The sequence below is a fragment of the Scophthalmus maximus genome, chromosome 17 (genome assembly GCF_022379125.1).
Source record: "Scophthalmus maximus strain ysfricsl-2021 chromosome 17, ASM2237912v1, whole genome shotgun sequence".
Lineage (NCBI taxonomy): Eukaryota > Metazoa > Chordata > Actinopteri > Pleuronectiformes > Scophthalmidae > Scophthalmus > Scophthalmus maximus.
The window spans coordinates 12574354-12588139 of record NC_061531.1 but is presented as its reverse complement, the minus strand read 5'-3'; the positions used below and the strand labels follow the sequence as shown (position 1 = coordinate 12588139).

At 39.7% G+C, this 13786-nt stretch overlaps 1 protein-coding gene across 1 annotated transcript; it reads left to right on the top strand.

Annotated features, from left to right (window-relative positions):
• Positions 1-4062: 4062 nt before the first annotated feature.
• fscn2a (fascin actin-bundling protein 2a, retinal) lies at positions 4063-12349 on the top strand. The gene is made up of 5 exons (XM_035614908.2): positions 4063-5335; positions 7939-8095; positions 8191-8312; positions 8405-8572; positions 8719-12349. The coding sequence occupies exons 1-5, from the start codon at positions 4513-4515 to the stop codon at positions 8922-8924; spliced, it is 1476 nt and encodes a 491-aa protein (XP_035470801.1). The 5' UTR covers positions 4063-4512; the 3' UTR covers positions 8925-12349.
• Positions 12350-13786: the final 1437 nt, after the last annotated feature.

The window sequence follows — 13786 nt, the reverse complement described above, 5'->3', positions numbered from 1 at the left end:
AACTGAGCTCAGCGGAATTGGTGACTGCACCTCTTCATTCATTTCATTGTAAAGAATCTTCACACCCATGGTGGAATATTTCGGGGGGATCAATGTGTCATTTTATTTGTCAGATTAAGAAATTTGCACCTTTGTTCTTTGGGAGTTTGCTGGGTTTAATTTGGCACTACACAACCTTGAGTCCTCTCTGAAAGTGTTTTCAATAGCAAGCTAAACAGTGAGGGTACTGGCCCTTTAAATGGAGCTCTGAGTGCTTGGCAAACTAATAGATACAGTCTAAAGGTACTAACGGATGGCAACCTGAAAAATGGTCTGATCTGAAAAGGTCCAGGACATTTATAAATTAAATAATCGCGCTGGGCACATTAATCCATGTTCATGCCCTAGGGGGAGACCTCAGCTCACCATTTGATCTGTGTGTGAGTGCATGTATAGAGTATGTGTATGTGTGTGCACATGCCGAGTAACCAGCTACTTTCACTCATTTTTTTCCATCTTCCTTCAATCATTTTTTTTAGAGCCAACAGTAAAGGTTTTATTATTCTTTCTGACATAGAACTCCAGCAGGGGATGTTGGGAAAGAGAGAGAAGGGCAAAAAATAATGCAAAAAAAAAAGAAAGAGATAAGACCAGGAAGACAACCAAGAAAGACAAAGAAGGGGAGAAATTAAGTCACAATATGCAATTTGGCTTAGTCAGTGGGCCAGCAGAGTTTAAATGACCTGCAGTTATTGCTCATAAGTTTCCTGGAGTGCCAGGCAACTCAGACCTGCAAGGGTAAGGGGATATCTGAAGGACAGAAAAAAGATTTTCCTCATGTGTAAGACATTTCAATCATCAGAGACTCATGGGATATGAGTGACAGAACATCCTCAGAACAGATTCATGGTTCTTTTCCATTATGTATTTCCAATTCTTCTGCATTTTCTTTACAGTCCATTTAGGACACAGGTAGCTGACAATGATGCAAACACGGCGTTGCGTGGTCAATGTGTCTAATTTCCCATGTTTGTTTTTTTTGTTAGCAACAACGTAACAGACTTTTATCTCAAAAAAAGAAAACTAAGACATGATTATGAATTATTTATTTGCCCATGTTCCAATTCTCTATCAATTACCAACAAACTAACACAGTTGTTGCATGGAACAGTTGTCTGAGACTGTCCTATAGAGAAACAGGAAAAATGAGATTCCCAGAAATTAAATCTATCAGCTTCTGCTCTGTGTTTAACCAGCCAAGCATAACTTTTCCATTAGGAAGCTTGGGAAAACAAATGGCACGCTTTACATGAAATATTGCTGTTCTCACAAACATAACCGAGTGGACGCAAGAATCTTGATTTATTGAGAGAAAACAAACTAGTTACAATTTATAGTCAAGGCTGCCATCTACTGGTGGGAAATTGTACCAAACATAAAAACATTGCTGTTTGTATGCAGGCAAATCAAACTTGCGTTTGGGGTCACAGTTTTATGAAGCAAATGATTCAAACTAATTTTGAGAAATTAACTGGAAGCCGGGCAAAAATAGGTAACTGCGCATTATATAATAATAACAAATAATAATATTGATACAGGGACTTACATTAATTACATTTATTGCCATTTCACTAGTGTTTCAGTCTCCTCTGGTATAACAATAGCACAAAACAGTGAAACCCTTCCTAGCATTTCAGTCACAAAAATCTAATGATTGGCAAATAAACCAAAAATAACAAATATAACATACTAACTATCAAATTATAATTGCACAAAGGTAGGAGACCTTTTTTAAAATTTGTGCTACGCTAAATTGAATTTCTTAGTACGGGTCAAGCTTCACAAACAATGGATCCTAAACTTCCATTACGCAATTCAACAATGTTTTTCTTCCTGCCTGGCAAGCAGTCACATCTTTCAAACGCCAAGCATTTTCTGTTAAAACAATTTATAGTCTCCAAGCCCAAACGGAGATTACTCAAGCGATGTGACTGCTGGTTTTCCAATACTTGAAAGAGCTCCTACGGAGCCACAGCAAACAATGGTATTCACAGACTTGTGTAGACAATTTAATAAGCATGGACAGCCATAACATATGTTTCAAAGTTGCATAACACTTTCTGACACAATTTACAATGCTCACTATCTCACTATGGGAATAAACAAAGTTGCGTGTATAGATAGATAAAAGGGATCTAGGGACTTCCAACTACTGTGCACTAAATGTCTGAAACTACAACACAAAAAAATACCAGAAATATGCGCTGTATTAATATCGATTAATGACAGCACTTCATAACCCTGTAAAAAGTAAACACCTGATACAAGGCAATGCTGCCACCTAATGAGCACAGGGTGAAAATACATGAAAAATTATTCACATTATAATGTATATGGGAATGATGTGGTGTTTTTTATTATTATTAATTTACAAATCAAGAGAGGGGAGAGGCAATGTCATCTCTCCATTAAGGCATTCATAGGGTTGCACTCAACTGATCACATGAAAAGTGACAGAAGAAAATATAAAAAGAGAGCACTAGAGCGCAACAAGTCCTCTTACCTTAATGACCATTTAGAGGTCTAGAGATGTTCAGATTCAGACACCAGTATGTAGAGCAGTTTCACCCACATAAAATGTGAAATATTGCATTTTCACATTTTTGCTAGGCTCTTAATTTCAGTGACAGTTCCACCTCACCATCAGGCCAAGCAAAGAAATTCCTACGGCAAATTGACAATCTACTTCCCATTCTGCACCTGCACGCACAAACATGCTCAGTGTATGTGGACATTTGCAACGATATTGACCTAAAGTGCTCATTTGGAAGGAGATCGTTTTAAACTGAGTTTTAAAACGAAAAAACATGTGAGCATGGATGAAGTCGCAGACCCCTGAGCTCCTCATCCTGTACAACACTGATATGAACAATGAGACTCAAACCCTTCTTAAAGGCTTTCTGTCATTTAGCTACTGAACACAAATCAAACACAATTGTATTTGTATATGGCTTTGGGTTATTACTAAGCTTTGTCCTTAGATGAACATTAGAACTTAGATTAACCTTAGATTAACCTCCTATGTGGTAGGGATCATTTTGCTAATCACTCTTAACTATCGAGGCCAATGGGTGAGAGAACTTGGCATTAACTATTACTAAGTATAAATTATACCCTAAGGATTTTTGCTTTGTGCTACAGTTTGAATCACACATTTATGTGTTTTTGGTATTTACAATATAGACTTCTCGTTGGTATTGCCCTCAACATCAACCAGGAACTTTAGAGAAAGAGGGTGCTAATGCTCTTATAAAGGTTGATCTTGGCGTGCACTGTGACAAAGGTCGCGGAGCAGGAAGTTGCGACCTCTATTATCAATTGACTGACAGAAAAAGAGGAGGATTAGAAGGAAAAAGGTTGAGCATCAACCAAGGTGAAAGTGGAGGAAAGGCAAATGGCCAATCCTTGTACATTCAAATGTGACCTATTCAAATTCTTAAGCTCACAGACTTCACAAATTCAAATGTCTCTGAAGGACTTATACCAAACAAAATTATGCTATATGGCTCCTCTGAACCTGCATGTGGCAAACGGGGATTACGACTTTAATAAAGAAACCATTGTACTGCTCCCAGAGCAGTACAATGGTGAGACCATGCGTCGAAATCAGTCAGCCATAAACTTTAACCATGGTCAAATAGAATGGAAAAAAGGCTCTTTGTGAATACAGTTTTAATCTTTACATCAAGTCCTTCACAAGCAGAATACTTATTCATATTCATGGATAGTAAATGTTATTCAGAATGTGCCTAAAGGTAAACAACCTGGCCCATGAAAAGCTTAATTAATCTTAGATTTAATCTTTTTGAAAGGGGACTCACAAGAAAAGGACAGGCAGCAGGAACAACAAAAGCACCTTTACTCATTGGGCATTTTCCAATTAGCCTGTGGCTCGCCAGCAGATCAAAGCTAAGATAATCTGAGGGCTGGGTGACGTGGCTACTAGTATATGGACCTAAATATGGGAGTGAACCAATAGAGAGCCAGGCTGACAAGTGAGTGTGTCAGTGTGGATTACAGGGAAAAAAGACAAGGGTGAAGGAGAGAAGAAATAGACGAAAATATGTAGAGAAAATATGGAAGAGATGAGAGAATGAAGCTGCGCTGAGAGTGCACCGGAGAGGGAGTGGGAGGAAGGGAGGTTTGTGGTTGGTGCTCTGGTATGTGACGTCAGCGGCTTGTTGGATTGAGGTGCTGTGTCCTGCTGATTTTAATCCTAACTCATTAAGGAACAGAGAGCAAGTGCCTGTGCAAGTCCTCTGGGGAAAGAGAGAAAGTGACAAGGGAAGGAAGGAACACCTAACAATTCATCAAGAGAGATAAGAAGCTAATTTATGGTTTGAGAGGCAGAAGGAGGGAGAAATCAAGCATTTTATTTTTGCTTTTCAGTCTCATGACTGCTTTCCCTCATTACCCTTTCCCTCGTTTGTCCTGAGTCTTTACTTTCAATCTTAACGTGTGGCCTGTTCAAGCATGCCCACAAACGGAATTAACAGGGCCCTGAAGCTGCAGTTTGGCCTCATTAACTATGAGAATCGCTACCTGACGGCGGAGGCCTTTGGCTTCAAGGTGAATGCCTCTGGCACCAGCATGAAGAAGAAACAGATCTGGACCTTGGAGCAGAACGAGCAAGATGGCCAAGTAGTGTTCCTCCGCAGCCACCTGGGACGCTATCTGGCCTCTGACAAAGATGGAAAGATCTCGTGTGGGGCTGAGAAGCCTGACCCCGACTGCCGTTTCCTTATTGTGGCCCAATCTGATGGTCGCTGGGCACTGCAATCAGAGCCTTACCTGCGTTACTTTGGCGGCTCGGCCGACTACCTGACCTGCTTTGCTCAAGTCGTTGGGGAACAAGAACTGTGGGCTGTCCATTTGGCTTTACACCCACAGGCCAGTCTTCTCAGTGTGGCACGTAAGCGCTATGCCCATCTGTCTGCTTCAGATGGAGAGATCTCTGTGGACAGCAACATTCCCTGGGGAGTGGACTCCCTGGTCACCTTGGTATACCTAGATGGCAAGTACAGCCTGAAGACCTGTGACAGCCGGTTCCTCAGCAATGATGGCAAACTGGTGAAGGAGAACACCAATAATACTAGCTTCACTCTGGAGCTGAAATCTGGCAAGCTGGCCTTTAAGGACTGCGATGGGAAATATCTGACCCCAATAGGACCCACAGGAACACTGCGTTCTGGCCGGTGCTCCAAGCCTGGAAAAGACGAGCTGTTTGATCTAGAGGAGAGTCATCCACAAGTAGTTTTTCAAGCCGCCAATAGAAGATTTGTCTCAGTCAAGCAAGGTAATTATCTTGTAATGCAGTCCTGAGAAAAAGCATTTTTCTTTGTGTAATATATGAAAATTACATTGTGGGCAATTCATCTCTTTTGACAATATAAGAGAACAAAGAAATTCCCCCCACTACGATTTTCCAGTCACTATGGAGTCACACTGTTAGCATGTGAGACTAGCTGAGACCATTTCAGACAATTCCGAAAAGGCAAATAAGCAGTGTACTATATTTTCAAGACTCTTTGCCAAACTATTGTCATCATGTGGGTAATGTTGATTTCAGAACAGTTGTCCTCTACTTTCATTGGTCTTCTGTCTCATTTCAGCTTTCTGTTCCCTGCATTTCTGTATCTTATCTCCAGTAGGGTTATCAGGAAACCAACCTTACACATTTTTTTCAGATTTGGATATTGAAGTTGGCTAGGAGGCGAGCCTCCCCCTAAAATAGGTGAACAACACCGCACAGTAGGGTTTTTCTATGCCCTTTGCACATTCTTGAGTGGAGCAATGTCACTGTTGGGTGTAAAGTAAATTAAAATATCACACTGTGTATAGTAATGAGGGATTCATATTAACTTGGGATGGCCTGGATTTAATTAATTGAATCTTTACAGTTAAATTATAAGTAACCAGGAGCAAATCAGTAACATTTACAAGCTAATGAGAGGAGGCTCTGTCTTTCATGTCTACTGTACACGCTGGGGAGGTTGACAGTAATACAGGGGAGGTAACTGTGGTAATGGGCTTTGTCTTTTCCACTATGTGTCCATTGAAGATTAAGCAGCGTGCAAATGACTCCAGGGCTGATCTGTGCCCCCTAGGTGTCAATTACCATCAACAGAATTTAAGCTTTGCAGCCACTTGTTCTTTACTGTGTTGGATCAGGTGAAGTTCTCCAAATATGAGGAACTAAAGTCGACCGCTGTGGCAATAAGGTGGCAGCAAAAAATAGCTACAGCCAAGCCGCGCCAGACATATCAGTTACAAGGTCTCTTCACAGCCTGCATGACGTGATCTGCCCTGTATTATAATTATTCTAGCAAACATCATTAGGGAATAGGGGAGCAAACAGTGTTCTGTTAGGCTATAAAACTCCATTTAAAACTTACAAGGCTAACTGTAGCTAGCCTTGTAAGTACTACTGTGGTTGTAAACTAGCTGTACAATGCATATGCAATGATAAAGCATATCTGAGGAATTAGGGTTATGAAGCTGTAAGACTGAAGACTGAAGTCAGCATTGTGTTTATGCATGAATAGAACTTTTAGAAGCTGTTATTATCCCGGTAGTTTTTCAACAATGTGGCACTCCATCCTCATAAAATGGGGCAAAGAATTGCCTTTTTAACTGTAGTGTTTGGCCTTGTGGCAGTTTCACATTTTTTAAGGAACAAGGCACTGAAAGCTGCTTAGTGGGCCCTGCGGTGCAGATTTGCATTTCACCACTCAGGGAATTACAGCAAGCGAATGAACAGGGAGGGTGGAGGGGTGACTGTGGGGGATTAGGGTTGTAACAGGCTTAAGAGAAAGGTTGAAGGATATTTCTGCGGCATCTAATTTGAACTGCAGCAGACACAGCTCCGTTTCGTGTGTCTGTGTGTTCTCCACCACCTGACAGACCCAACCAGACAGAGTTAATACATGTGGATTAAGTACATAACAGTAGATTGGCTGCAAGTGAGGCACGATGTGTTTACTGACGAACTGGAAAGTGAGACACAATTTTAAGCATATTTCGGATGTAATTCTGTATTGGGTTCAGATTTACTTTACATCCATAGCTTGTCCACAGCTAAAAGGCAGGAAAATAGTTCAAGGTGATCCTCTGCCCAAAATCTATTTCTGGAGTTTGACCCACTCAATCCCTGTAAACCTGAAAGGTGAAATCCTACAATGAAACCTGACCAAAGCTTTGGTTTTTCTTTACTGGTGCATACACAATTTTTAGTTAAATAAACGGTTCAACTGGTTAGTTACTGAAGCATGATGTTATAAATATGACCATATAATATGACATAAATTCATAACAGAATTAAACACAGCATCAAATGTGATGCAATTGCTATTGCACATCGAGATGCCCTTCCATTATCAAAGATCAGAGGGGGATCTATTTGACTGGCCCGAACGCTGAAGCAACATCATGCCAAAGCATCATACATCTCTGTGTGGCACACAATTACACCTTAGGGTGATTTAACAACAATAACAATTTTATAATGTATGGTGCTAGAACCATCGAACATGGTGTTACACAAAATCAAGCAACCAAAATTGTTCAGGAAATAAGTCAGAATAAAATAATGGAAGGAAAATGTAATTTGTGTTTTCTGTAGATAATTATGTAACTAATTGTATTTGACCTCAAAGGACCAGCTGCCTATATGGGGAGACAAGTCTTGAATGAATCTACTGTAGTAGCACACTGCATTAGGAGGAGGAGGCATAGATGTAATTAAATGTTGGATAACAAGTCTCTTGTTGTAATGCCTGAAAGAGTAAATTACATTTAAGAGGAGGCTGATGACATTAAAAAGAATGCAATATTGCAATCCATAATTTCCCCTGAACAAAGGCACAAATGTAACAAGAATATGTTTTCCCTTCTCACCAGGAGTGAGTGTTTCAGCCAATCAAGACGTGGAGACAGACATGGAGACCTTCCAGATGGAGATTGATAAGGAGAGCAAAAAGGCTATGTTCAGGACCAACGGAGGATCCTACTGGACTCTCGTGACTCACGGAGAGATCCAGTCGACTGCCACAGAAGTGTAAGAAGATCTTGTAGCTTTGAAAGTAGAGCTTTCTTCTATGCTTTTACACACCTCTTACCTGAACCTCTTCACGTGTCTTATCCCCCCCCTAGAGAGATCAACACAATGTTTGACATTGAGTGGCGAGGGCAGAGGGTTGCACTCAAAGCACGTAATGGAAAGTATGTGTATACAAAGAAGAATGGGCAGCTCTCAGCGGTCAGTGATGCAGTGGGTAAGAGCTGCTCGAGACTCAGTGCCGAATTTGTTTGAAATTGAATTGTGACTTATGTACAATAGATCAACAGTGTTCATCCTTCATTGCAGGTGATGATGAATTATTCCTGATGAAACTCATCAACCGCCCTATGCTGATCCTCCATGGAGAAAACGGCTTTGTGTGTCACCACAAGAACTCCAACACTCTGGATGCAAATCGATCCGTCTACGACATTTTCTCATTGATTTTCAACGACGGCGCCTACAACGTAAAAAGTCAGTTTTCATGTGTGCACAACTTACCATAATTCTTCATAACAATCGATACATCTGCACCCTGTTTAAATAGATATGTAGCATCTATCAGACAATGGTTGTTCAGTAAAGGAAATTAAATATAAGTAACTGGTATCCTTCTGCAGGTGTGAATGGAAAGTTCTGGTACGTCTCTAGCAGTGGCCTCGTGTGCTCAGACGGAGAGAAGCCAGAGGACTTTTTCCTTGAGTTCCTGGAACATGGACGCGTCGCCATCAAAGGCTCTAATGGCAAGTACCTTCGTGGAGACCAGGGCGGCACACTTATGGGTGTTGGTACATCTGTTGATGCATCCTCTCTCTGGGAGTTCTGATCCCCTAAATAAGGGTCTTCAAATAATGCCGAAGATGCGGGTGCAGAACCGGCTTCTATCAGCTCATACGAAGCGGACTGACCGGGTAATATTTTCCTGCCTGTTTTTATACTAGCTGCCAGGTGCCCAATCCCAGGGTTTGTTTTTATAAATTGGGAAGATGTGAATGCTAGACAGGTATGTGTGTGTGGGTTTTTTTCTTCTTCTTGTAAATGTTTTGTCTTTTCAAATGGCAATGCCAACATCAAGCAACACATACTGCTTGAAAATGTGTTATTTCACAAATAATGGAATAGTGACTGTCCCAATGCTTTCAGACACATTTTGTTCAATGCAGGTACAGTGACAAAATATATCAGCCACACTGGTCAGTCATTGAACAGAGAGAGATTTAAAAGTTAACAAGTGTGTTGCTCCATAACTTGGTTTGTCGCTCCCTTTGACACATTTCCTGTTAAGCCTTTTTTCAGAAACCCTGTCGATGAATGGAAAGAAAAATCCACTGGGAATATGACAAAATATCTCGCAGCCCTGACAACGTTCACAAAACTAATTGAAAATCAGTTATAGACAATGATAAATCAGTGTGGCTATGTCCTAAGATTTAGTGAATAAAAATTACCTTAATTTGGTTTAGGTAAGGATTAGTTGACTATGGCTGGATCTTACATGTTACTTCTATAAACTATGTTTACCCCAACATGTTTGTTTGTTTTTTACAGCTTTTGAATGATTTTAATACTCTGACATGTTCTGTGAGAACAGTAAAGTCATTGACGCAACTCCAGGCAAAGGTAATGCGTCGTTAACTTCAAGGACAGCGAACGGCTAGTGCCAGAGGCAATTTCATTTATCTTAATGGACCGTTTAGAGTTTTCATTAAGGCACAATATAAAGCAAATAAAGTGAACAGCAGCAATTAGACTGTACTGTATCAGGCACCTCTTTAATCCTGAGCAACGTACTGTAAGTCCAAAGAGGACTTGAGTCAGTATCACTGCTGAAAAACGCAGAAATGCATTTTTTAATATAGATAGGTAATCAATACAGAAATGTATTCTGAAGAAGTCATGTTCAGGAGCAAATATAAGTATAGATGTCAAATATCCATGTCAGGGACCAGCAATAAACCAAAGGGGGAGCACATTTAAAGTATCTGATCCACTATAAATCTTTTTTAATGAACCAGGTATGAACGTGCTTCGCTTGTGTTCTACCTAGGGGCCTTAAACCACACTGCACACTGTATTCTTTTATACACTGTTCTTATGTTCAGAGTTGGCTGGTAACATGAAAAAAATATGATGGATGTTGATAACATTTTTGATTAAGTACGATTACTTACTGTTAGACAAATCCTTATACCATATAAAACAGTGAAATCCTATAAAACATGCAGAAGCAAACGTGTTTGGATACAAATCTTAGAGTAAGGCTCGTCCCTTTTACCCACACTCAAGATGTTAAGATTCAGTGATTTAATTTAGGAAATGAGTGTTTTCATTTGTTTTCTCATGAACAACTGTCTAACTTCCACATCTCTGACCATTTTTATCAGATACCTGATCAGAAAATACTGGACCACAAATATAAAAGGTCAGCTTTGACACGGGCGCACCTTAAATAAATTGGGAAGTGAATGCAGATTAATCTAATCACTGTGTGTTGTAGCAATCCTTTCCCCAAATTGGAAGATCCCTGTTTTTACTTGATACAACTCCTAAAATATCAGTGACATTGATTTGGATTTATCTCATCGCTGAGGTAATGTGCAGTTTTAAAAATAATATCAGAACATGTATTTTTGCATCAGATGATAACTATCTGTAAGGGCTTATTTAAGCCATTTCCTCACTCATACATGGTAGTTGAAGTAAATACACAACAGCCGAACAACAACAGCGGTTGATGACGCATGGCGTACCATTACGTTAACCGTCACAGCAGCGGGGCATAAATCACTTGTTCCGCCCATTAATAAGCCTAATACATCATCCTTGGGTGGGAATGAAAAGTGCTTGAATCCAAGCTGCAGCCATCTTTGCTATATGCCCTTGCCATTGACATGCCAATCAATAACGTTACGTGATGCATCGCCTCTGGCCAATGTTGTTTAATGTTCCACTTTTTTTTGTTTCTCAAGGAACTGCTTATCAAAAACTAAGCAAACTTAAAAGTCACCACTGCACTTCCTTGGGTCCTCAGGAGAGAAAAGTGATGGACAGACAGACCAAAAGACGGATAGAGAGTCATCCATTTATAGTGAAACGTTTCACTTTTGACAGCCAGGCTATCTCCTAATGCCCTCTGCTTCCAGTAGTTGTGCATTGCCATCAACGTCCCACTGATAATTGTATGAATCTAACTCTGGATAAGACAGCAGAAATATTAATTCCACAACAAACTACAGAGTTCCTCTGAAGAACCAACCTCACGCTGCTTTTAAGGGCACAAGATAAGAGAGCCGTGGTTGGAGATGTCACGTCACAGTGACATCACTGTACACATTTCCATTATGTCCATTATTCAACGACAATGCTCGGGAAGAGAAGGGGGAGTTTGACCATGTTTCATCTGGTCAGATACTGAATTGGTGACACTTATTTCTGGTGCCCACTCTGAATCCGTGGTGATGCTGGGTTAAAGATGTGCATGAAGCATTGACATTTTAGATTTTGTAGATTTCTTTGGAGCAAAAATACATATTTGAAGCATTGTCTGCTGTCATGCGACAATATTGTGTTCTATCAGAATCAGCCTTATTGGCCAAGCATGTGAGTACCTATAAGGAATTTGACTATGTTTTTCTGTTCTCTCAATGACCTTATACTCTAACACAGCAGATGAGAGAGCCTTACCAATGTTATTTATGTATCCCTATAACAAAAAGAATACATTTGCCTCAAGGGGCTTCACAATCTGTACAGCAAACAACATCCTCTTTCATTAGGCTTGGATGAAAAAAAAGTCCCATTAATGGGCAAAATGGAAAAGAAACCAGGTGAATACAGACACAACTTGACAGTGTGGTGAAGAGACACTGACATGAAACTGAGAGGCGGTACTTCCAGTTTGAAACAAATGTTGGTGTGTAGTACAGAGGACTACCTGAACCTGTACACAATTAATCATGTAGATGTTCGTCAGCTATCTCCCAGGAATAAAATAAAATCTGCAGTAGTTCAAGTATAGTATATAAACCAATGGCTGTTTGATGTGACATTTGCATTTAATAGAGAAACTTTTTTAGAAAGCAAGGTCCACAAGGCTTGCTTACTCATGCATCCTGTATCAGCTCTATATAGAGTCTCTGGCCATATTTTAGAATGTATTTAAAATATATTTAGATGTTTGTTGTATTACCATTTTTTTTTGGCTGATATGATTTTTGAAAATGTTGATAACAATAAACACTTGACAACACATTTGTTGACTCTGGGACTATAATTGTATGCAAAGCTCAGAAAATATGTGTGGCATTTCTGATTCAGTGTTTCAGATGGAAGGGTTGGTTGAAACCCTGGCTCCTGTCATGTACTGTACATGTCCATGATCATCAACTTGACCCAAATTGCTCCTGTGTATGAAAAACACTGTAAATTACAAGATCACATGCCTGCCAAAATATTGCACTTTAATGTGCAGAAGTCATGATTATCCCACTAACATGAGGTGATCGTGACAAAAAAATTCTAATGTATAATAATGAAGTTTACTAAATTCAATAACAGACATTTGGACTTACACTTCCAAGTGTTCCTGCAGGTTTCCATCCACCTATTTATGCCCAATTTTCTTATTTAAAAAAAGAAGAAATTTGAAGATAAAAGTCAAAATATTGCAAATTAGTTGTTTTTTTTTAATACCAGAGAAGTTGATGTTTCCTAAAAAAAAAATCTGTGTGGACCAATGAGGAGACTGTAACATTTCTCAAATTCATATTTGACTAACAAATGAACATATCTTTACATCAGGTTTTGCTGTTTTTCCCCATGGTTTGACAGGCGACAGGCACCATGCCCTCTTGGTTGAATGGCAGCCAACTGGAGAATTATGCGCCACCAGCTGTTCATCTTGACGTGCAAAAAAACATCTAATATTCACATAACAGTAGTGGATGGATACATTAATTCACATTTTCTTTTCCTGATTTTTAAAAAGGGCTGATAACAGGTTCCAAAAACTTTTAATAAATGACCCTTTACACTTTGTGAAGAAAAAGAAGCCAAAACAATGATAACACTTGAAACCAAAATGCAGAAATATACACTTGGCAGGTTTTTGGCTGATGATTTGCCCCACTCAGATCACAATCTAACCTTGTCAGCATTCACCATGAATAAAAAGGCATGGGGGACTTTTTCAGTGTGAACATTTACTCATTCACGACACTGGGTGGCAGTATGTATCTCTCTTCGTCCTTTCTCTGCTACAGTAATAGTCAGTGATAAGTGCTGTGAAAATATAATTTAATGCTACAAACACTGCAAACACAGACAGCTGTTATCAATCCACCACAATGCAACTTATCCCCCGACAGGGGGATAAGTTACATCTCCTCCAACTCAAATTCTTTGTAAAACACATGATTTCACATGTATATACTGTATGTATGGGAAGTCGTCCAGGTATCATCTTCTCCAAAAGTTCTCAAACTATTTATCCACAACATTTTGACTTTCCTTAGAATTTAGAGCCCGTCTCTCTTAAGAAAACCCATGAACACACATTTTTAAATGTTTCCTGAAAGGAAAAAGCCTACCGTCCTGATGATTAAACTCAAACAAGGAACACATTCTGCATAATGTTACACAATACAGAATTCCTAAGAATAATCCACTCATTTAGTATTGTACTCCAAC

Excerpts from the sequence above, each read along its gene's own strand:
- fscn2a (XM_035614908.2), top strand. The coding sequence starts at position 4,513 with ATGCCCACAAACGGAATTAACAGGGCCCTGAAGCTGCAGTTTGGCCTC. Across the intron at positions 8,096-8,190 it reads CAGTCGACTGCCACAGAAGT|AGAGATCAACACAATGTTTG; the intron begins GTAAGAAGATCT and ends TCCCCCCCCTAG. Across the intron at positions 8,313-8,404 it reads AGCGGTCAGTGATGCAGTGG|GTGATGATGAATTATTCCTG; the intron begins GTAAGAGCTGCT and ends CCTTCATTGCAG.